This window comes from Ammospiza nelsoni, chromosome 6 (assembly GCF_027579445.1).
Source record: "Ammospiza nelsoni isolate bAmmNel1 chromosome 6, bAmmNel1.pri, whole genome shotgun sequence".
Classification (NCBI taxonomy): domain Eukaryota; kingdom Metazoa; phylum Chordata; class Aves; order Passeriformes; family Passerellidae; genus Ammospiza; species Ammospiza nelsoni.
The window spans coordinates 30,687,174-30,709,507 of record NC_080638.1 but is presented as its reverse complement, the minus strand read 5'-3'; the positions used below and the strand labels follow the sequence as shown (position 1 = coordinate 30,709,507).

Genomic DNA, 22,334 nt, shown 5'->3' with positions numbered 1-22,334 from the left:
TAATTATTAACTAGCCTGATTTCTGTTTATATCTGCATCAGTACCTACTTTTCAATGCGGATTGCACCCTGGACTCCCTGCTGTCAAGTCCAATTAAGCCTGATAAGGTCTGGCTGTGCCTATCGAGAACAGAGCTTGCCAGGACCTTCTGGGTTGCCTCTACCTCCTCCCTGGGAAGGAGAAGGTTGCCAGAGAGGGGTCCCCTAGACCCTGTCTGCTCTGGCACCTAGGTATGTGCTACCATTGAGTGTTAGGAACCTCTCTGGGCAGCAGGAACACACACAGGCTGCTGAGGCCAGGCAAGCTGGGGCTGCTGTGCCAGCTGCTGCACCAAGGTACCCTGCTCCTGGTGCCAGGGAGCCAGTGAGGTAGAGAGAATAAGCTACAAGCAAGTGAGACAACAGGTGCAGTAAAATCAAAGGCTGGGTGGGAGGAATGAGGATCAAGTACACTTTTGCTTGGGGTGTAGCAACAGCCACAGCTGATACCCACTAGGTGCTGCTGGACTGTGCGGGAAGCAAGAGGATAAACCACTCCATGCTCTCATTCTGCCTTGTTCAGACCCTTAAAGCTATGACAGACAAGGGGGCTGAGCAGCTCCTGGTTATGGTCCTGCCACTGCTGTGCTCTATAGCCCTGGGCATGTCTCTGCCATGCTCACTGCCCAGCTTTCACCCCACATCCCTCTCAGTCTGTCTCTCTCAACTTATGTCTGCAGGGCCATCCCAGGACTTGAGCTGCAGTGATCTGCAAAGCATTTCAGACCTGCATATGACAGGCCAATTCTTGGGGTCAAAATACTGTAAGCATATCCCCATCTCATTGTATTTCTTCCAGGGAAAAGGGAGCACTGAGCTATGTTCCCATATCATGCACTGCTTGCCCACTCAACCTCCTTCAGAGTTGGGAGGGAATCAAACAGGAACTAGACATTGCCTGTGGCCTCCTGGCCACATTATAAATCAAAGTTTGACAAAATCCATTTCTATGGTGTAATCTGCCCACTGCATCTTTTGAGCTGAAGCAGGCAATGGGAAGGCCCTGTAACACCATCAGAGAGGTAGATACCCATCACCTAGGCAATGCTGCAAAACTACCAAACCATGGACAAGTTTGGGTTCCCTGATGCTTGCTGAATAAATTGGACTAAAACCAGCAATGTATTCATGAAAGATTGCTTTGAAGGCCATTTCACACTCTTCAAGCTATCTTGTCTCCATCCATTTCTGGAGTGGGCATGTATCTGCATGAAGGTCACCCCTTTTGGACACTAGGCTGCTAAGAAAAAATTAAAACAATTAAAATGGGATCTTTTTTGTTCTGGCTTAATAAGATATAACCCTGGCTAAACAGAGTAAATAGAGAGCATGAATGAGTTCCTCTCTCCAGTGCACTGTCAAGCTGTCAGTCACAAGTGGAGAAGACTTCTGGCTAAAAGACACTCTGGCTTTGGAGATTAGCATATGGATATGCCCTTTACAGAAGCACATGTCCACATACAAGCACTGGCAGCCCAGGCTGCCTTCTAAAATGTAAGGAATCTGCTGACTTAGCCCTGAAAGCTATTCTTGAGACATGATACATCCCATGTACATGCCCAGCATTCCTTAATGGTAACTGGGAAATGATGCACATTCATGAGAGGGAGGCAAAGGCACAGGGCTGGGAACTGAGCATTATTCCACTCCTGGCTCTGCCTTGAGATTGCTGCTGACATGACCATCCCTGACTGGCCAGACAACTGGCATCTCTGCTCCTCAGTCTTGCCCACTGCTAAGTGGACATGGGAGTTTTAATGCATAAACAAAGAAATATATTTAGACATATTTTCTTGGAACTGGATGAGTATATATAAATAATGATATAGAACTATATACCATAAAGATAATTCCATAGCCCTTTAAAGATCTAGATCTTTAGAGCCCAAGAACTTCCAAGCAAAGGCTGTGCCCAAGCTTTCAGTGACTTTTGCAAAGGCTGGAAAGACCTTGAGAGCAGCTCTTCTACTGCTGGCAAAGGCAGGGACAACTGGAGTACCTTTGCACTTTGGTATCAAGTATTTCCCTGTATAAGCAATATACAGAGAGATCATTGCCAGTGTCAAAAGAGAAGGTTAAGAAACCCCCAGACTCTCAAGTCTCTCCACAGCTATGCCACGCTACTCTGAAGCCTGAACAGTTGGTGTTGGACACATGACCAAGTGCTGCATGGACTTGCAAGTCAGGCTCAGAGAGAGAAGAAATTTGGAAGAAATAAATGCTGAGCAGAACCAGTGCCCTGCCCAATTACTTCACCTTGTGTAAAATTCACATCCCTGTTTTCCTTGGGAGAGCCCTGCCAGGCCGGGGGGGCCAAAGGCAGGATCCCTCATTTCTTCCCAGGTAAGGGCTCTTGGGACAAGAGAGGCATTGTCACTTGGGCTCATCCATCAGGGTACCCACACTTTCTGTGAAGAGAAGGGATCCCTCTTGTGAGCAGGGGCTGCGAGCTGCTGGCCCTGCAGGGGCTGCCAAAGTGGTGCCATGGGAAGAGGAATGCCCCAGGGCTGCAGAGGAGAGCCAGGGCACCCAGCAGTCCAGGGACACATCCCCAGGAATGGGATGCTGCCCAGGAAGAGCTGTGCAAGCTGCTCCAGGAGGCAAGGGACGAGGTGTGGGACTGACAGATTCCACTGGAACATTCAATAATGCAGTTTTTAAACAAAGATTCCCGTGCGCCAGTGTAACCTAAATCTAACATGACATGGACTAAATGAGGACGTCGCTTCTCTCCCCACTGATTAGCCCTGATTGCTGCTGAGTGACACTCCAGCACGTGCCTGCTTGCTGGCCTGCTGCTGGATTGAAGCACATGTGGGGGCCAAGCACCACAAGACAAACACGTCACATGCACAGAGAGCACCCTGAGGCAGCTCGGCAAGGGGGGCACCCCAGGGACCCCTCACCAGACAGAGAGGAGGCTCTCCCTTACAAAAAGTAACTTTTCATAGCTGGTGACCAAGTTCTCCAGTAACAGCTGCCAAAAGCAATCAGGCTGGATCAAAACAGAGGGAGGAAAGTTATGTTATTTTAATAGGAATTATTTAGTTCCCAGGGTTCTGATCAAATTAGGCAGCTACTGAATTAAAGCAATGAAATTACTGGGAAGGAGGCTGCGCTCAACTTATTTCCAGTCCTCCCCGATCTGAAGAGGTAACAAAGGAAACTGTCCAAACCATTCCAAGGAGTTTTCCATAAGCACCCTTAGCTGGTATTTGGGGAACTGGGGATTTCTGCCTGCCACTAGCAATTTTCTAATTAGTCCAATAGAGGGCTCAGGACATCCCCTGTGCAGCAGATTTGGCATCCTCTGAAAAGGGGCCAGACTGAAGCTTGCGTGGCAGATGCTGCTCCTTGGATTTGCAGCACAGCTCAGGCATCATGAATGCTTTGGTTTTCAGGCCTGCTCGCAAGCCTGTGGGATTTCAAGCTCCTCTCTTCACCCTCCATGCCCACCCTTATCCTTCAAGAAGTGCTTCTTTAGTGGAAATTGAACAGTAATCACATCTGGAATTGAAGGAATAACCACAATACAGGAGGCACACGCTGCATCACAGTGGGATAAAGACAGACCAGTGTAATGGGGATTTCAGGCAAGGAAAAGGGGCTCTGTATTAATACACATGAAATCCTGACACAGGGACAGGAGATGCAGACTGCAGAACCAGAGCTGAGGGTGAGGAGGAAAATGGTGCTGATCGTATCCTGGTAGTACTGCTCTGGTGCTGGGCACACCCTGGGGAACCCCATAGGATGGGAGGTGGAGAGCACAGGGGTGAAGGGACTGAGGGGTGACATGTGACTCTCCATGGGAAGGGGACACCTGCACAACCTTGTACCCTTACCCACCCCAGGCAACACTGTCCCACACTGCAGAAATGCCACCTCCCTGCACAAATCCCTGTCTTCCCCTGTGCATCAGCACAACCCAAGCACCAGAGCTGCCTAAAGAGAGTCTTGAGTCACAGCTTCAGACCAGGTATAGCTGCCTGTGTTGCTTTGCAACTCTGTCTGGATCATTTCCCCCAAACTGCCAGGAAAAATCTGGAATATGGGAAATGCTCTTAGATGTCAGTCAATCAATCAATCAATCAATCACTATTATTTTCTTAATTGTACTGCTCTTAACTAGACTAGACACAAACATCACGAGCTGAGGTTGTCTACAACACAGCAAACACAAGCAGGGAGGCTCTGACCAAAAGGGACAAAAAGAGAGCCAGAGCAGCCAGAGGAAAGGAGAAAAAGCACTTACCTTGTGTGAGCAGTAGGGCTGTGGTGAAAGAACATGAGAAAGACAGAGAGAGAAAAGAAAAAGAGGGAAGAAGTTATTATCCACCGGGAAAAAGCAGTTTTGCAGATGAAGGCTGTCAGTGAGCAATGGACATGGTGCAAGGCAGCGTGCGAGCTCACCAGGGCTGCATGTTGGGCACAGGCTGGGGAGCAGACACCACAGCAGCAAGATGGAGAGGAAACTGGGGTGCTCCAGTGAGCACCACGGCACTGGCTCCCCAAAGTCACCCCTTCCCCCCAACAAAGGCAAAGGGATGGGATGCAGCAGGGGGAAGTGGCAAGGAAGGAAAGGGGGGAAGGAGGGCAGCTACACTTGCCACTGGGGCCTGACACAAGCCAAACTGACCCAAAGGCGTGGGAGGTGCCCCTGCCTAAGCTGGGTATGGGTGGTTGTGGCAGGGCTTGGCACAACTGAGGAGCCCCAATAAACCTGTAGGTACTGAGAAGTGAAGGTGATGGGCAGCTCATTGAGAAGAGCAGCATCAGAGAGAGGCATTGATTAAACAGATGGCCTCCAATGTCAAAAGGGGCAGGGGTAACACAGCCATGCATCATCCCTCAGGATGATGTCCTGGATCACCTACACCTATCCCACACCCCACAGGTACCACTTTCAGAGGCTCAGGGTACCTAGAGGAGCTTAGCCACATGTAGAGCATCACTGTTTGTGTCCTCCTGGATCTCTTTGTTCCAAATTGCTGATCTGCCTGACAGTGCTGCATGGACACAGGCCATGCAACATCACCATAGTGGGATGCAACTGCCTGTCATGAAATGTGACTTCATGGTCTCAGGAAATGTGACTGCATGGTCCTCTGAGATTTGAGGTGGGAGGAAAAGAGGAGAAAGGAGAGAAGGTCCTTGCAAGGGATGACCTTACCCTGGCTCTCCATAAAGACACAGTCCAGCCCCTTTGGAAGTGACCCCCTGACCCTCTCCTCTCTTGATTTCTCCACTCCCCAGAGCTGTCACAAAGAAACATCTGGCTGGATCCCTCTGAAGTATAACCCACAGACAGCCACAGCTTACATCCAGGTATCAAACCAGCTGCAGCTGAATCCATATAGCTAAAAATCTCAAACACTCTTTGAGAGGGGCCAAGCACCAAGTCTGTGCCATAGCTTTAACTTCTACTTGTTTTTCAAACAGCAAACCAATCCCTGAAGACTTGGTTGCATGTGATGACAGTATTGTAATTACTAACACTTATTATCAGGCACTTTTAGTCTCAGAAGCTTAAAACTCTGTACAGAGTCAGTATTAACAGCCCTATTTGACAGATGGTGAAGCAAGCAAAAAGAAGCTAAAGGGAACATTTTGCAAACTCAGAAGTGGGCTGGAGTCCAAAAGTGCTAATTTTCCCAGCCTTGCCGGTTCGGACTTCTGAAAAGCAGGCACTTTTATATAGATGCACCCAATTGTATCTGTGCCATTTGAAAGTGATTTCCTAAGCAATTTATCAAAGGTCACACAGCACATCCATGGCAGAGCCAGGGAAACTAATCCTGAGTCCTGACACCCAGTAACTTCCTTGCTCTGTCGAGCAGCAACCATGGGCACAGCTTTCCCAACACAGAAATTGGAGAGTCTGCAGAGAGACACTGACCCAGCCAAGATCTTCATCCACTGATCCATCTCCTCAGCTGGAAGGACTGTGGCCAACCCAAGACATCTCCCTTGTCCATGTGGGCAGGTAGAGGCACAGTGAAAGGTGAAATGAAGAGGCTCCTTGCTGAGCAACCCTTCCGTTTCAGGGTCAATTCCTTTTGAGAGTCAAAAACTTTTGGGAAACTATTCGTGAGTACGTTCTGCATTATGTTCCACTGAGCCACAAGATGCAAAGGGATGTTTGCTCTGCCTGCACCTCCTGACCTCTCCTTGACGTCTTCAACAGGCTCACCAGTACCCCTGGTAGCATGACTCTGGAGATTCCTTATAGCTCTGTCCTGCTGCAGTTCATGCTGTCATGGGACCTTCTTACTGTTCCACGGTCTTTTGGCTCTCCAGACAATGTACAGAAATTTAATTTGCCTTTTGCAATTACAAGCATTAGTACAATGGGTCAGTGTGGTGTTCAAATGTAATATAATGAAATATTACTGGGACCCTAAGCTACTGTGGCTATTAAAAAAACCATTGGTTCCTCATGTTTGTTAAAACTGTTATTATACTGCTCTGGGATTTGAGTTTATTTTTTTCCCCATTTCCTTGTGAGCCTGAAAAAGAACAATTTTTCTCCCTTTCACTTATGATATAATACATGAATATTTGAAGAAGCCTATAAAGCTATGAATGAAACATCAAGAATACAGTATGCAGAAAGCCAAGGGATTCTTCTGTCTTTATATTTCTGAGTGAATGCTGTGCATGCAAGCAAGAAAATGATTTCACGGACTAAAGCTTTCTTCCTGCACACACATCTGCTAATGTGCCCTTAGCCCTGACCTGTAATGTTTCCTGACAGCCCATCTGGGGATGCTGTACCTGTACCAGCTTCACTGATGGCCTCCGTGCTGCTCCCATCCCACAAGCCTCCCTCCACTCTCCCCAGCCTGGGCTGCATCCCTCCAGCCCTCCCCAGGGCACCTCTCCCTCTGCTGCACTGCTGCTCTGCACATCACGCTCCTTATGGGGCCAAGCCAGGCCACCTCACTGCTCCTGGCATTTCAGGTAGTCTCAGAGGCTTAACATGTGTACTCTTATGGGGAACTGCTAAAATTAGCTCCGCAGCCAACTCCAAAATAGCAGTCCCAAGTATCCCTTACCTAACCCTTGCATGATGTGCTGTGGACAAACACGTGTGCCTGCAGATAAGGGGGCTGTGACGCTGACTCACCCAGGAGGACCCACAGCCTTTAGCTGTGGATCCCTGCTCCTCCTTCACTGGGGTTTCTCTTCCCTGAAGGCTTGGTTTTGACTAGGTGAAGTCAAAATTGCATGCATGAACTCTGCTTCCCTTGCCACCCCTGAAAATGGACAATTTTAACCTGAATTTTAAAAAGCTGCTAAAAATCTGTGTACTAATGAGCCATTTATTCTGCATGTTTTTGGCATACTTTAAGGTCAAATTCTGCTGTGACATGCATGTTGGTGTGGGTTACAGATCAGGAATTTCATCACCTCCTGTGTTAACTCCAAAAAGCTTATAGCAAGAGGAACCAGGCTTGGGATTGAAGCAGACCAGCAATCCAGCAATCCTGTGTTTACAGCAACCTGATGTGCCAAATGTGTATCCCAGCCCTTTTCTAAACACTTTTCTCTGCTGTTTACTTCACTGAGAGATTTGACTATGCTGCATGCTTTATTCTGGACTCATTCTTCATTAACATAAATTTCTTCAAATCAGTATCCCTAAAGACTCAGAGAAGGCACTGTGTAGATAAGAGGATCGTTGTTAAAGGCCTGGGATTTAGAGAGGGAGTTGCAATGAGAGAGAGGAGGATGAATTTTGAGGAAATTCTCAGTCCTACAGCAGGGCAGTCAGAGGATGCCACAGGCAAAGAGAACACACTGCCTCCACCCCCTGCACACTCAAAGGTGGCCAAGAAGTGCCCATGTGAAACACAGGCTTCCTTCCCAAGGAGATAATGGTCCCCCATCTCCCAGATGTAACTGTCCGCAGGCTCTGCCTCCAGATTTGCTCACTGAAGTGAGTAAAATGTTTCCCTAACAGATTGTGAAGAGACGTAACAGGTTTTTTACAGGCAAAACAAGGCAGAGATTTTGCAGCATTAGCCTGAATGCTATTATTATTGAAGTCAATAGCAAAGCTCTTGCAGACTCCAAGAAACTCCTCTCCATCAGGAGAATCAGCAGCATTCAGCCTAATCACAGAGCTGTGAGCAAATTATTAAACCTTGAGGGAATGAGGTAACAACAATCTAACATTTTTTTGCTACTCTCATCAGCAGCTGATGGAGTTGATGAAGGAGTTTCTTAGCATCTGTTCACACTTCAGAAAACTGCAGCACACGTATCAATACAGCTTACCTTAAACAGGTATGGATCTTGGTAACAAGTCAAATAATTTCATCAATATTTTGATATAGATAACTTGATGGATCAATCCAATCTGGGAATCCTTCCTTCTTTGCAATTCAATCCTTTCTCTGTGACTCCCAGTCACATCCTCCCTCTGGGCACAAAGCTTCCCCATCAGAGGTGCTGACACTTGATTAGAAGGAGATGTGCTATGAGATTTGTCTGCACCAGTTGATTCTGTGCTGGGAGGGCTGAGAAGACAAAATCCTCCCAAGCCAGGGCATGCCACCCAGCTGATAACAGTGTTTGCCAGCCATCTGCACAGCCATTTCCAGCAAAGTCATATCTTGTGGGAGACATGCTTTCTGAAGCAAAACTTCACATGAAGGTTGTCAGTCCCTTTCACAAAACATAACCCTCAGAGTCAGCCTTCAGGTATCAGCCCTGAGGTTGAATCTTCCACCACTGTGCCATGAATTCTCACAAGCTGATTCCCAGTAATCCTCATGTAACATATTTTTCCAAATGCCATTTGCACCATTATCTGCAATCAAGTGAAATCTTCCAAAGTAGCCTCACTTGCCATTCAGGCTGTATCAACACTAAGATTAGCCACAATTTAAGCAGACGAGCAACTTCATCCAGGGAATGCAAAGCAAGTTCTTCCCCTGTAATCCAGGGCTGAGGAAAAACTGTAAAAGCTGATGTGTGAAGAAAGTATTACACCAAAATCTTGCTGGGACAGCAGCAAAATCTGCATTCTGAGTTGTGAGCTGACACGATAGCAGAGATGCTATGAGAGCAAGAGTCAAACCAACAGACAGCATCTCTTCATAGAGGAAGACACTCATTTCCCTGCAGGAACCCTTTAAAAAGGTGCTGACAAAAGGATGCCCAGAAATATGGTGCAGGGAAGTTTCAAAACCCTTCAGCATTCAGTAAACAGGGATTCAGGTTACATGACTTTGCATATGGAGGAAAGGTGAGATAAGAAGGATTTGAAGATTAATTTCTTAGAAATGGAAAAGACAAAAAAAGTCAGGAAACCTGGAAAATGGCCAGGAGGATAGAGAAAAGCAACATTTACCATCCTGGCCAAGCAAAGAATATGAGTCTCTCTGATTTCTTTTTACTCATTCACTTAGATGCAACAAGCTTGCAGCAAGCACCATCTTTGCCAGTGCTCTGTGCATCTGATATGCCACTACTGAGTCAGCACTGGTCGTCACCACAGGCCAGGCTGGCAAGATACCAATCTCAGATCTGTTCTTACCTCTTTGAATTATTAGAGCACATCAACAAAAAGAGCTGCTATAGTAAAACTACTTGATATGATTTGTTTGGATGATCAGAAAGACTTTGAAAAACTCCAGCTGCAGAAAGTGATTGATGAAAAAGAACAGATGACCTGTGAGACAAAGTAGATGTAGCATTTATGTAGCAGAAGTAAGTGGTCAGCTCTCCTTACAGCAAGGGTTAACAGCTGAGTGTCCCAAGGCTCAAAGCAGCATGACTCATGTAACTGGGGATGAACAGTGAGGAGCAGCATCCGCAGATGATGCAAAATGTTCCAGTTCAAAGGCTGTATCAGTGGCTGGTCTGCATTCTGCAAGCCCTGGTCAACCTGAAGACAGGCATTTCTGTTTGCATCACCACAGGAACACTTCTATGTAGAGATAATTTTTCCTCCAGTAAGGTGCTAGCAGATGCAGAGAGCAAGAGCAATAGGATGAATGTCATGCTGAGTTCTGGCCCTCACAGAGACTATCCTGGAGACCCCTGTGGCCCACAGCTCTGATCAGGGCCAAGAAGAAGTTCCCTTGACTGGAGGTGACTGCTTTGTATTTGCAGGTGTACAGGACAGCACAGACAGTAATGCAAATCAACCGTGTGGTAGTAAGCTCTGCTCCCACCTGCCATCCTCCTCCACTGCATGTCTGTCAGGAGCCACTGCCACCAGAGCCTGCAGCAGTGTGGGTATCCTCAGGGACAGCACACTGGGTCTGAATAGCACCAGGCTCTGGACCAAGTTCTGCATCCCAAAATAAACCACTCAAACTCTGCCCCAGGCTGCTTTGAAAAGCACATACTACTTCTCCCTGTCATCAGCTCTGCCATCACTTCAGGGAACATTTCACCCCTGATTTCATCACTGCCACCTTGTTTGTATCCCCGAGGTAAGCTTGGAGCTGCCCTCTGCATGGAGAAGTCCTGAGCAGGCCCTCAGCACAAAGCTGTGGTAGTGCAGGCACAACTAGCTGTGTCTGCGTGACCTGGACTGCAGATTACTTCCAAACACGACTGCCATTCATCTGAGGTGCCCAACACCACCCTGCTTTCAGAGGAGCCAGGAGAGGTTTTGAAATGCTGCAAATAGCTGAGAGCATCAATCCTCCTACAGCACCAAGGCACAGGTTCAGTGTGACAGAGCTAAATGCGGAGTAACAACAAAATAAGGACACACTGTCAAAAACACCACATCTTTTGCAGCACTGGGAACAAATGCATGAGTAGCCAAAACCCAGGGAGACTCTACCTCAAAAGCTACCGGGCCTGGGTCCCCAAGGAGAGGCAACAGCTGTGCTTTGCACTTGCTGTGTGAGTCACGTGGGGGTACATCCATCACCACAACAAAACCCAGCAAAGCCCCTGCCAGGGGACTGTGGTGTGGGATTTTCCCCGTCTGTGGGCACAGGGCAATGGCAGCACCCACACGATGCCAGCAGGAACGCGTGTGCTGGAGCCAGCACGAGCACCCCCTCCCAACGCTGCACGGCGCACGATGCCCCAGCACATGCGAGCCCGAGCGTGGCCCGGGCTGCCTCCTCTCTGCCGGGAGCCAGCTGGTCATGCATGAATTCTGTGAAGCTGCTGGCCACAGCATCTGCTCTGGATCACTCACAATGCTCTCTATGGGAAAGCCTCTCGTAGCTCCTTATTCTTCATGCCAGGCGCAAGGTAGGCTCATCGGAGGTGCCGCAAAGTGCACAAAGATCCCCAGTACAGAGCTGGGGATCTTTCCAGATGCCCTGGATTTAGTGTAGCGACTGTGCCACCTTGTGCCAGCAACATTTACAAATGCAGTTTAATCTCCTGCCTCTCATATTTTAAAACCATGGTGCTCTCACTCTCTGACTTTTCTCTAATGAGGCCATGTGGGGCCCTGCATCTCCTCCCTGGCATGGTCCTTTACTTACTCCAGGCAAAAGAGGGTCTGTCCAAGGGTGTGCCCTCACCTCCTGGCCTGCAGGCTCTGCGCTGCACATCAATTTAGTCCAGCTCTGACCTCTTCTCTGCCTCTTGCAAATCAGACAATCACACTGACTAGAGCTGATATAGATGTAAATAAGAGATATATGATACATCAAACTGGCTCTGTAGTCCTAGCAATAATGAGGACGTTTTACAACTGGTCCACTTCTGGGGCCACTTGGGTTCTTTCCAAACACTTGTTCTTATTCAACCAGGTGCAATGTGACCTGTGTAGGAAAAAGAAATATGGGACTTCATAAAAACAGCCCATTTATGACTCTGTATTCTGATTCTGCTCATTGTTTAGAAAAGGCTGCAGGATTAATGGAGAACAGACAGCTGAGGAAAAAATTAATTGTGTTGCTCCAAGCTACCAAGCAGGAGAAAGCCAGGGGCCTGTGATTTTCCTCCTGGACCTGCTGAGATGGAGGTGGGAGACCCATGGATAGGAAGACATCTCCACACATGTGGAGAGGAGACCCCAGTGTGATTCTAGGACTGAAGACTTTGATCCAGGATTTGGCCTTCACAATGCCCAAGAAGAAATCTGAGCATACTGTGGGTGTAGAGAACAGACAGCTACATGGAAGCTGTGGCATTATATAGTTCTTTTATATGACGGAAAAAAAGTAGTAAAATAACTAGTGGCTACAAGCTGATGCCAGACAACTCCTACCTAGAAGCCATGTTCACATCTTTACCCTGGCAGGCAACTGATTGCTGGGACATACTCCCACGGGATATGGCAAGGTTGATCACTGCTTCTGCTCAAGGGCAGTTGGACTTCAGAGAAAACTGAGGGCTTGTGCTTGACAAAGTGAAACCTGATATCCCTCATTGCCTGTGGGCTGCAGGAGGCCATCTAACAGTATTAAAATATGGGTTTACATTTCACAAGTCCATGGATGCTATATGATACTGAAATGCTAATGTAACCGTGTCTATCCTGAACATCCTATGGAGCAGTCTATGGGCGCTTGGACTGGCCAGAGGGCAGCTGCTGTGCTGATGAGGTAAGAAACAGAAGACATTTCAGCAAGGGAGAGCTGGGCTGTGCAGTGCATGGGCAGCAGCCAGGTGTCCCACCACCAAGAGCAGCACCTGAGAACAGAAATAAGCCTGTGAGCACACATATTTGGCTCTACACTGTAACAGGCATCCAGAAGGATTTGAATTCCTTTATGTAAAGTGCTTCTGTTTAAATCTTGGCCCTCCTAGGCCACCCCAAAGCTAGTGAAACCAGTGGCAAGACTCAGTGAGAAAGGAGTCAAACACATATAGGACAAGAACAAAGGGAGATGTAGGCAAGACACAGCTGTAAATCTGGGTTTATTCCAGCAATGAATCCTGGCCTCCTGGGAGATCCTGGGTCTCACTTCAGATGAAGCAGGACCTCAGTAGAGCTTCACACCCTTCACCCTCACAGACTGTGATTGTTTGTGAAACATTTAAAGGGGTTTTCAAATGAAAGACATGAAGAACCATTTCAAAAAAAAGTAAGCCAAGTTACTTCACACCTTCTCTCTTCTCCTATGGACTTTTCATCACACTTCATAGGGACCCAAGAGCACCAAAGCAGTGCCACTGGAGGCAACAACAGAGGGAAGGACAGGGGAGTACAGGAGGAGTTGAAGGGGGCAGCCATGCATTACACCCTTCTCTTGCCTTTTGCATTCCCCAAGGTCCTGGCAAAGAAGCAGGAGCAGGGAGAACAGCAAAGGTGTGCCCAGAACAAAAAACAGATCAAGACAAGGAAACCCAATCAAAATAACACAGCCTCCGAGACTCAAGCATTGCACAAAAGGAGGATCAGAAGTAAGCTAGGCTCTTAAAGGCACAGAGATGACACTGAAACAGAGTAAGAGCAGAATACAGGAGGGCAAAGAGTAAAAGTCGATCCCTCTACAGGAGGAGGAGAAAAGGAGGAAGGGTAAGGAGGAGAAAGAAGGTTATATTTTCTGGATTTGGGGTTTGGATACTTGATTCTGATTTTTTCTTTTTTGCATTTTTTTCATAAAGGATCTCACACCTGATATTCCTCGTTCCATCCATTGCGGTTCACCAAGGGCAATGAAGAAATTCTCCTGCCTTTCGTATTCCTCCTCATCTACTATCTTAACCCTTATGGTCTTCCTGTAGGGACAACAAGAGAGACAACCGTGTACAGCGGGTCAGCTGGCTGGAGCGCGGCAGCGGCGGCGGTGGCAGCGGGGGCTCCTGGCACACAGCCCGTCCCGCTGGGGTGGCGTGCGCTGGCCTGCCTTCGGACACAGCATCCTCGCAGCGGCTCCTTGGGAGCGGGCTGTTAGGGGCGGGGGGGGCTGGCAAGGGAGTGAGGAGGCAGGGAAAAGTGGAAGGAGGACCTTGCTGATGGTTAGTGGAAGGTGACATCTGCAGCGCATTTTTTTTCAGTGTCAGATGGTAATGGAAAGGGTATAAGTTGCCTGAAAAGCATCAGGGACCACCACCCTGAGCTACCCACTGCATTTTAGCTGGAAGACCAATTTCTTCTTACCATTAATAATAAATACAGTAATAATACCCTCATGATTAATAATAAGTCTGCAAGGACTCTGGGCCGGGAACCTGAGGAGAAGAGAGAGACACATTCCCCAGTGTGGTGAGGCAGGTCTCTGCCAGTGGCTACAGCTCCACCAGCTGCTAAGGAGGCTGATGGTTCTAACTGCCATTTTTAAAATGGTACATCTTACTGCTTTCTCTTCTTGATAGTATCTACCCATCCTCCTGTCCTGTTCCTCAAATGAGGATGCAGTCTTCCCAGGGGATGGACAGCTTTGCTCACAGGAGACACAATGGGACAATGCCTCCAAGGCTCAAAAACAAATGCCCTGGGCATGGAGCAGGTCTAGCCTCTTTCCCTTGAGGCCAGCTTATCTGGCCCCCTCCACTACCCCTGCAATGTACACAGCTGCTGTGAGACCCCAGGCAAAGCAAAGCAGGCCCTGGCTCTTCCTTGCCCTCAGCTCCTGCTCCCAGAGTTGCTCTGTGACAACCAGACCAGGGGTTGCACAGCCTTTGCCCACTGCTTCTCAGAAGTCACAGAGCTGCTTCTCTGCCAGGCCTCAATTTCTGTGTTTTTCTAACAGGGTCTGACTGGAACAACCCATAGGACCAGGGCTGGGGAATGATCTCCTGAGATGCTGGATGTGTTTCTAGCCAACATCTTCCTACTGACACTACAAAATTTTCTTGGGCCCTCCAGTGGGGGTGGCAGAAGGTTCCTCTCAAGTCACCACAGAAATATGGACAAGCAGGACTGCTCTCCATCCTTCTCTCTCTCCTCCCCTTGCCACTTTGCCTCTCAGCAGCCCCAGCACCACTCCCCATGCCACCCCATGGGTACCATGTGACACAGTGTGCGTGCACAGCAGTGTTTAGGGCAGAGCAGTCAGAGACAGAGAGACATCAGAGGAAGAGAAGAGGAGGAAGGAGATGGAAGAGAGGAGGAAAGAACGTTAATGTTAGTCTGCAGGGCCAGTACTACACCTTTCTGTAAACTCATATCCACCATGCGGGGGCTCATCAGCTCAATGAAGAAATTCTTGGTTTTTTCATACTCCTCATCATCAATTACCTTGATGTGAACTGTTTTGCTGTGGATGGAAAAATAATAAGGGTCAAAAGGGGAGAGGGGAACAGAGAAGCAAAAGTCAAGGAAGGACAGAGTTAAATGGGTACATTAGAGAGTCAAAGTTTTCTCACCCACTGAACAAACTCAACATGGCCCTTTGAGAAAGGCTAAAGCCCCCCTTCTGCAAGCAACACGGGCCAATTTTCTGTTTAACCCAAAGGCAGAATGGTAGGCTAAACTATAAAGTGAAGTTAAACAAAAACAATCCCCCAGCAAACTGACTCAGGGCTCAGCCTGTGGGCAGTGAGGTCTGATGGCCAGCAGAGAAGCAGGCTTCCCTCACCCTGTTACCCCTGTGCGCACACACACATACACACACACAAACACACACACCCTGCTGGCACCCTGCTGCTGCCTCAGCTTCATTGGCCTGCTCTGAGAAGTGCTAGCTGCTGGAGCTGCTGAGCAGCTGGGCAGCAGATCCCATGTTTCTCCTTCAGAAAATTTCTTGCAAGTTCTTGTACCATTTTGTAGGAAAAGAAGAGCTCACTCTGTCATGGCTTCCTTCACAGCAAATACATGCCTTATGCAGAGTACTGTCCCACAACTTTCACACCCAAAGAGAACAAGAGAAACAACTCAAAGACTGCCAAGCCACTGCCTCCTTACAGACAGGCTGCACTGACTGTTGCAAGCTCAAAACGACCCCTGCACTCCCCTTATTCTGCCAGTGGCTGCAAACGTTCGTGCAGTCACGTCCCTCACTTGTGACTGAAGACATCGATGCTTTCATTCCAAGCTGGCATAAGCCCCTCTTAAATACAACACTGTTTGCACATGTAACTCCTCTGAATGGGTACTTACTTGCCATCTTGGGGCTCCTGGAACCCTACTCCAAGCTGGAACTGCATTTTTTAAACCAGAAGTCAGTTCCACATAAAAAGTATTTTCCTTACCTCAAAACAATTGCCCTCCTGCAAGTGAAAGATCCCCTGCTTCCTACTGCTCTGGTCCCACACACGGCCCTGACACAACAAGCTCCTCCTCTTCTTCCTGCCCATCCTTAGCAATCAGATCAGGCCCAGGTGCATGTTGTGCACAATCAGTCTTGACTGGCAATGGGAAGGAAGAAAAAAGCAGGACTGGCAATCACAATCACTGGCAATCTGGACAGATGTGACCAAATTCACATCTCTATGTGCCTCAGACTGTAGCCTTTGCAATTAAATCCTGTATCTCTGATCTCACAGTGCCTCAGAGAACAAGCAGTCCAGCCCTGCATCCTGGGGGTGCTGTGATCCCCACCCTGGGGATGCTGCCACAGCCATCAGCCTCTGGAAAATCATCACTTCAGCACAGAACAGGAGAATCTTCACTGCAGCTTGCATTCCTACTGATATCAATAATGACCATAAAATTATTTGGTCATCCTACAATTTGACCCTCAAGTCAATTCCTCCTGCATTCCAGCTGTGGAAATCCTGTTCCCTGTGCTGACTCTGGTCTTGATCTTGGTCCCAACCCTTCTCTTTCAAATGATGGCACAGGGGTGGGAGCAGAATTTGGACAATGTTGGCCTATCCATCAGTGCAGGAATATGCAGGAAAAATCACCTCCAATTCTTCTTTCTGAACTAAATCAGCTTTATTTTTGCCAGTGCTTGCTCTACCCATACCCTGCACCAATGCCAGCAAGCCTCCTTTCCCTTCTCTAGGCTCCTTCAATCTCTGCTAATCCAGCCTGAAAGATTTTAAAAGGTATTTCTCTGGTGTAAATGTTGCTGCTCTGCCAAGACTTCATCATGATGATTTTTTGTTTCATTTTTGTTGGAGATGTTGAATTTGGCTTTTGAACCAGATTTTATCTGGGCCCCTGATACTTTGCAAAGCTTGTTCAATTTGCTGAGTTAAACCTACAGCTGATTCATAGCTCTGATCTTTTCCTTGCTCGTTACTACAAAACAGAAGGTGGGATTTTCCAAAGCAGCCAGTGCTTCCTGGACGTGGGTTGCTTTTAATAATCCCTTTCATAAGTACCATTGCTTATGGTTTTTCTATTCTAGGAGCTTTGAAATAATCAGTATTGCTTGTCTGCAAAAATTTGGAAAAAACACCACAGACCCTGTTTCCTGGGGTCAGTTTATGTACTGCAACAAAGCTATTCTAAGGCTTTGTACAGTTAATATTCTGCATGCAAACCCTTCCTTCCTTCCTTCCTTCCTTCCTTCCTTCCTTCCTTCCTTCCTTCCTTCCTTCCTTCCTTCCTTCCTTCCTTCCTTCCTTCCTTCCTTCCTTCCTTCCTTCCTTCCTTCCTTCCTTCCTTCCTTCCTTCCTTCCTTCCTTCCTTCCTTCCTTCCTTCCTTCCTTCCTTCCTTCCTCCCTCCCTCCCTCCCTCCCTCCCTCCCTCCCTCCACCCCACCAAGTAGTTCCACAGTGCTGACTGACACTTCCTTAGAATAGCCTTTGTTTTAATGTTAAAAAAAAACAGTTATAAAGAAAGAGAAAGAAGGGTTGCTGGGGATCCCTAGAAGCTAGCATGGCAAAGTGCTGGCTTTGCAAAAGCAGGTCCCCTTAAGTCTGGAACACAAACCTTCTAGGTTCCAAAACCAACTCAGCTCTGCTGCAAACTGGACCACTACCACACACTCAAACATCAGGTGGCTTTTCCAAAACGAGAGTCTGAATTTGGTTACCAAGCCAGCAACTTCCTGGTTTCCTCCTTTATTACAAGTTTTAAGGAGAAAAGAACCTTTTACCCAGCTCTGAAACAACAGGTGAAGGACAGATCAAAGCAACAGGCCAAAGCCACAGGTGCCCTGCATGGACACAGGCTGAGCCTTGCACCCCCTCTCCCCATCTGACTGAATCCCAAAGGAGGTGGTGCCTGACCTCTCCAGCTTTGCTGAGAGGTGGTGAGTGCTGAGAAGGTCCTCCACCCCATGAAAGCCTTGGGGATACAGCAGGAGCCTGGAGGTGATGCTTGGGGCCAGGTGTGGTAGGATGAGGGTGATGGCAGCCAAACTGCAGCCACTGCCAGCTCTTGCTCCAGAGTCAGGGTGTTGACAGACCTCCCTGTGCAAGGGGGAAAGGAGCAGGGAAGAACTTGGCAAGGACTGTGCAGTTAGATGGGGAGGTGGGCCAGGGCTCACAGACCCAAGTGCCACACAGTGGGGAGCAGTTAACCTTTCCCTGGGATTTTGTGGCAGAGGGAAGAGCAGCATCCCTGCTCCCAGGCCGCTCTGCACCCTGCACAGATGGGGGCACAGTGCTGGGTTTGCTCCCTTAAGGGGAAGTGCCCTTCTTTAGGCTGGCTGCTCCCGCGACTGTCACCACAGAAAGGTGTCAGTGCTGACACAGGGGGGTGTGGTGGCCCATCAAGCCACCCCTCCCAGCCTACTGTGGCTGGTGAGGGCTGCCCTTTCCCCTGCTGTGCAGCTTCCCTACCTCTGTGAGCATCTCACTCATCTCCAGGCCTATGAAAGCAACCATAAATACAGCTGCGTCCTGAGCTGTCATAAATTGTCTGGAGGCCAAAACACAGATTGCTCCCACACAATCTCATCTCTCACCTACAGCCACACTGAGGGCTGAGTCCTCGGAAGGCAGGAAGAGTGGAGGAGATGGATGGAGAGGGGCTGGAGTGTAACGCTGCCCCGGGAGGACATCACGTTAATGTGAGAGATGTGACAGAAGGACACCGAGAGGCAGAGAGCGTGTGGGAGCGGGAGGCTTGGGAACATTTTGCTGCAAGAACATCATGACAGCTTCTTGAAATTAATGGAGGCAGAGGCGGGCACGAGAGGGGCTGGCCATGCAGCAGCCCTGATGGGCATGCTAACCACCATGGGAAGCAAGGAACCTTGCTCAGCTGAGCAGCTTTCATTCTCCAGCCTCCGGCCACTTCACATGGGCAAAGGAGGACACTTTCCAGCTTTCCCCATTCTCTCTGACAGTTTGACTGGGGCCAAGACACACCTCAGACAGCTCAAAAGCAGAGAACAACAGAGACCATCCAAAAGCCTCTCCTGGCAGCAAGGAGCCACTCTGCAAAACACAAAGCCCCACTGCCAGCACCAAGCCACAGCATAGTCCAATCTCAGCACCTGCATGACTACAGTGATGGGAAGGGCTCTTTAATTCAGGGCTTGGTGCAGCTTTCAGCAGACTGAGCAATGCTTTCAATCTGGCCTGTGACACAGCAGGGCAAACCAAAAGCCAGCACTCTCAGGGAACACCTGGTCATATAGAAGTGAGGATAGCTGCTCACTTGCTTCTTTTTCTCTGAGGTCATTGCAAGCTGCCACCCAACAGCCTTCAGATGAGGTTCTGCTTAGAACATACACTTAGAAACAACCATTGGTTTTAAATGTCAGGGATGGAAAAGCTCCTCTGGGGAGCAACATTAAGAATGAGATTTCCCTGAGTAAGCAACAGAAGATGAAATGAATAGACATCGATCTTCTCCTAAAGGACTTTGTGCACATGATGTTGCTAAATTCCCCATCTGGGAAGTACAGAGGATAATCTATAAAATCATTTTATTTGACAACACGTCCACTTCCAACACATAAGGCAACAACTGAATGGTTATTTGATTAATGTGCTAGAAAATACTGAGTATCTCTTTGTGTGGACACTCTCATTTTCAGGAATTATTGCTGAGAAGGTTAGAAGGATGTGTCTGTGTGGGTCTGTGTGATTTTGGAATGTGAAGCAACTCTAAAAAGAATGCAAGTCAGGAGATGTCACATAGTGTATGCCACTGAAACAGGCAGGGCTGTGCAAGGGCACAGTTTAGAGTCCCTGGTGGGACGCTATTAGCCAGGATGAAAAGCAGCCAAGACAGCAAGGTAAACGTCCCTCTTTAGCAGTGAGATGTACCAGGAGATGTTCAGTAACTCATTAATGCAAATCATTAGCACAAACACTTTGGGTCAAGCCATTCTGTTCTTGACACATATCCTGATGAACCCAAATCTTCATCTGATTTGCTGTGGGTGGAAGTTCCTGCAGCGTGAAGTTCAAAGCCTGTGGTACCAGACTGACTCTTCCCCAGAGCTCTGAGCTGGTTTGGGATTTCACTGTGAAACTGCAGATAGGGCCCAGTTACTATGCTAGAAGACTTCATAGAGCAGCCACAGTATCATAAAATATGCTGAGTTGGAAGGGACCCATCAGGCTCATAGAGTCCAATTCCTGGCCCTGGGCAGGATACCCCAACAATCATACCATGTGCCTGAGAGCACTGTCCAAATGCTTGAATTCTGTCAGGCTTGGTGCTGTGACCACTTCCCTGGGGAGCCTTTCCAGTGCTCAATCACCCTCTGAGTGAAAAACTTTTTCCTGATATCCAACCTAAACCTTCCCTGACTCAACTTCATGTTTTTTCCTCAAGTCCTGCCACTGGTCACAAGAGTGAAGAGATCAGTACCTGACACTTCTCCTCATGAGGATGCTAAAGACCACAATGAGGTCTCCCCTCAGCCTCCTCCAGGCTGAACAGACCAAGTGATCTCAACTACTCCTCACATGGCTTCCCCTCCAGACCCTTCACCATCCTCATGGCCCTTCTTCAGACACTGTAATTCCTCAATGCTTTTTTTATATTGTGGTGCCCAGAACTGCACACAAGACTCGAGGTGATGCCACCCAGTGAGGAGCAGAGCAGGAAAATCACCTGCTTTGACTGGCTGGCAATGCTGTGTGCTTGAGGCAAACCAGAAGGGATTAAATAAGGTTATAAATAGTGGCGATCTGTCTTTGCCCAGTTCACTGGGAGGTGGATATCAAACACAATAATGTGACACTGCTCACAGGAAAGGTGAAGAAGACAGCAAAAGAAGCCTGATTTGATGCCCATTCATGTGAAGTTGTGCATCAATAACCCAGAGTAACAAACTGAGCAATTTTGAAGCAAAGAATTATGCTGTCACATGGCACAGAAAAAGAAAAAAGTGTTTGAAGGGCAGAATCATTAGATCCAAAACCAGATTCACTAAACTCACCAAGGAGATGCTGAGTGATCTTAATTTCAAGAGAAAATCATCGTAACTTAAGAATCAATCCAGATTATCACCAAGACAGGCAAGTTGCACTTTGGTCTTAAGATCATGTTTATGAAAGAAGATTTTTTGATTACCATGGAGATTATGGAGTGGGGGGACAAGCCGTCAAGCATTCAGCTGCAGCCACTGGCAATGGTCACCGTTTATTCTAGCAGAAAGGTAAGAACTGAAGGTGCCTCTAAGGTCAGATTAGATGTTGATACCAATTGACTAAACAGGTGCCAACAGGATAGATGAACTGTCAGAACACAGTTTCAAGCAGATCACTGATTTGCACTGATGTGCACGTTGCTGATGTTTGAGTTGCAGAAAAACTGGTGCTGGTGCAGAAGTTGGAGAGAAGCCACGGCAGGCCAGTTTCCAAGAACTGGCTGCATTGTTCATGAGGACCTTGGAAGAGCAGCTGTGCAAGAGTTATCATACTTCGTGTAGCAAGCACATGGGGGAAAGCCCCAACAGCTTCACTACCAGCCAGCCGGCTATAAAGTAACATAGTCAGAAGCCATCCCCAGAAAATGAGATTTTTCCCTTCTGTGTTTTCTCTTTTGTTGTCAAATTGTTTTATGGGATAACCAGATGGTAACTAATTGTCTTTTAATCAAAATCACCTGATAAATTATTGTAAGAAACTACCATCTTATCATTAAAACAAGGTTCTTTGCAGTGCTAATCACTATATGACCTATGTATTTCTGCTGTCAAGCCTGAAGCCTTACAAGTAAGTCAGTTGATACCTCCATACTTTAGTTTCTATATCCATGCAGGGTCCATGGTCCTTATTTTTCACAGGGACTTGATAGGGGACAGTCCCTACTTGCTTTGAACTCCCAATGTGGAAGGTGCTACAGTGATGCAACCAGAAAGAAAGTGAGGGAAGAGAGCAGAGACAGCTTGAAGTGGTGGTGGAAGTATCATTTAGAGTATCAACTTATTCTGGCTTCATCTGACATGGTTCCCATTTGAACGAGCTGTGCACTTCTGTAGGGCACCTCCTCTTCCTTGCTAAAGTCTAGTGACATCATGGGGGAACTAAAAGGCCTCAGAAAATATGTCTGCAAACAACTATCATCCTGCCTCTGGGCAGAGGCATTTCCACCAAGCCATTCCTGACTAG

At 47.9% G+C, this 22,334-nt stretch overlaps 1 protein-coding gene across 3 annotated transcripts in view; it reads right to left on the bottom strand.

Moving 5' to 3' along the window:
* The window catches only part of SLC8A3 (solute carrier family 8 member A3), a 93,066-nt gene that overhangs the window by 8,590 nt on the left and 62,142 nt on the right, over positions 1-22,334 (bottom strand). Inside the window, exons 2-3 of one of the 3 annotated variants that reach the window (XM_059475234.1) lie at positions 15,072-15,178; positions 4,294-4,311 (exon numbers count right to left, since the gene is read on the bottom strand). In XM_059475234.1, coding sequence (XP_059331217.1) covers positions 4,294-4,311; positions 15,072-15,178 — 125 coding nt within the window. Of the gene's footprint in view, positions 1-4,293; positions 4,312-13,593; positions 13,698-15,071; positions 15,179-22,334 lie in introns of all 3 variants that reach the window. The other 2 variants (XM_059475232.1, XM_059475233.1) reach the window with 2 other exon arrangements.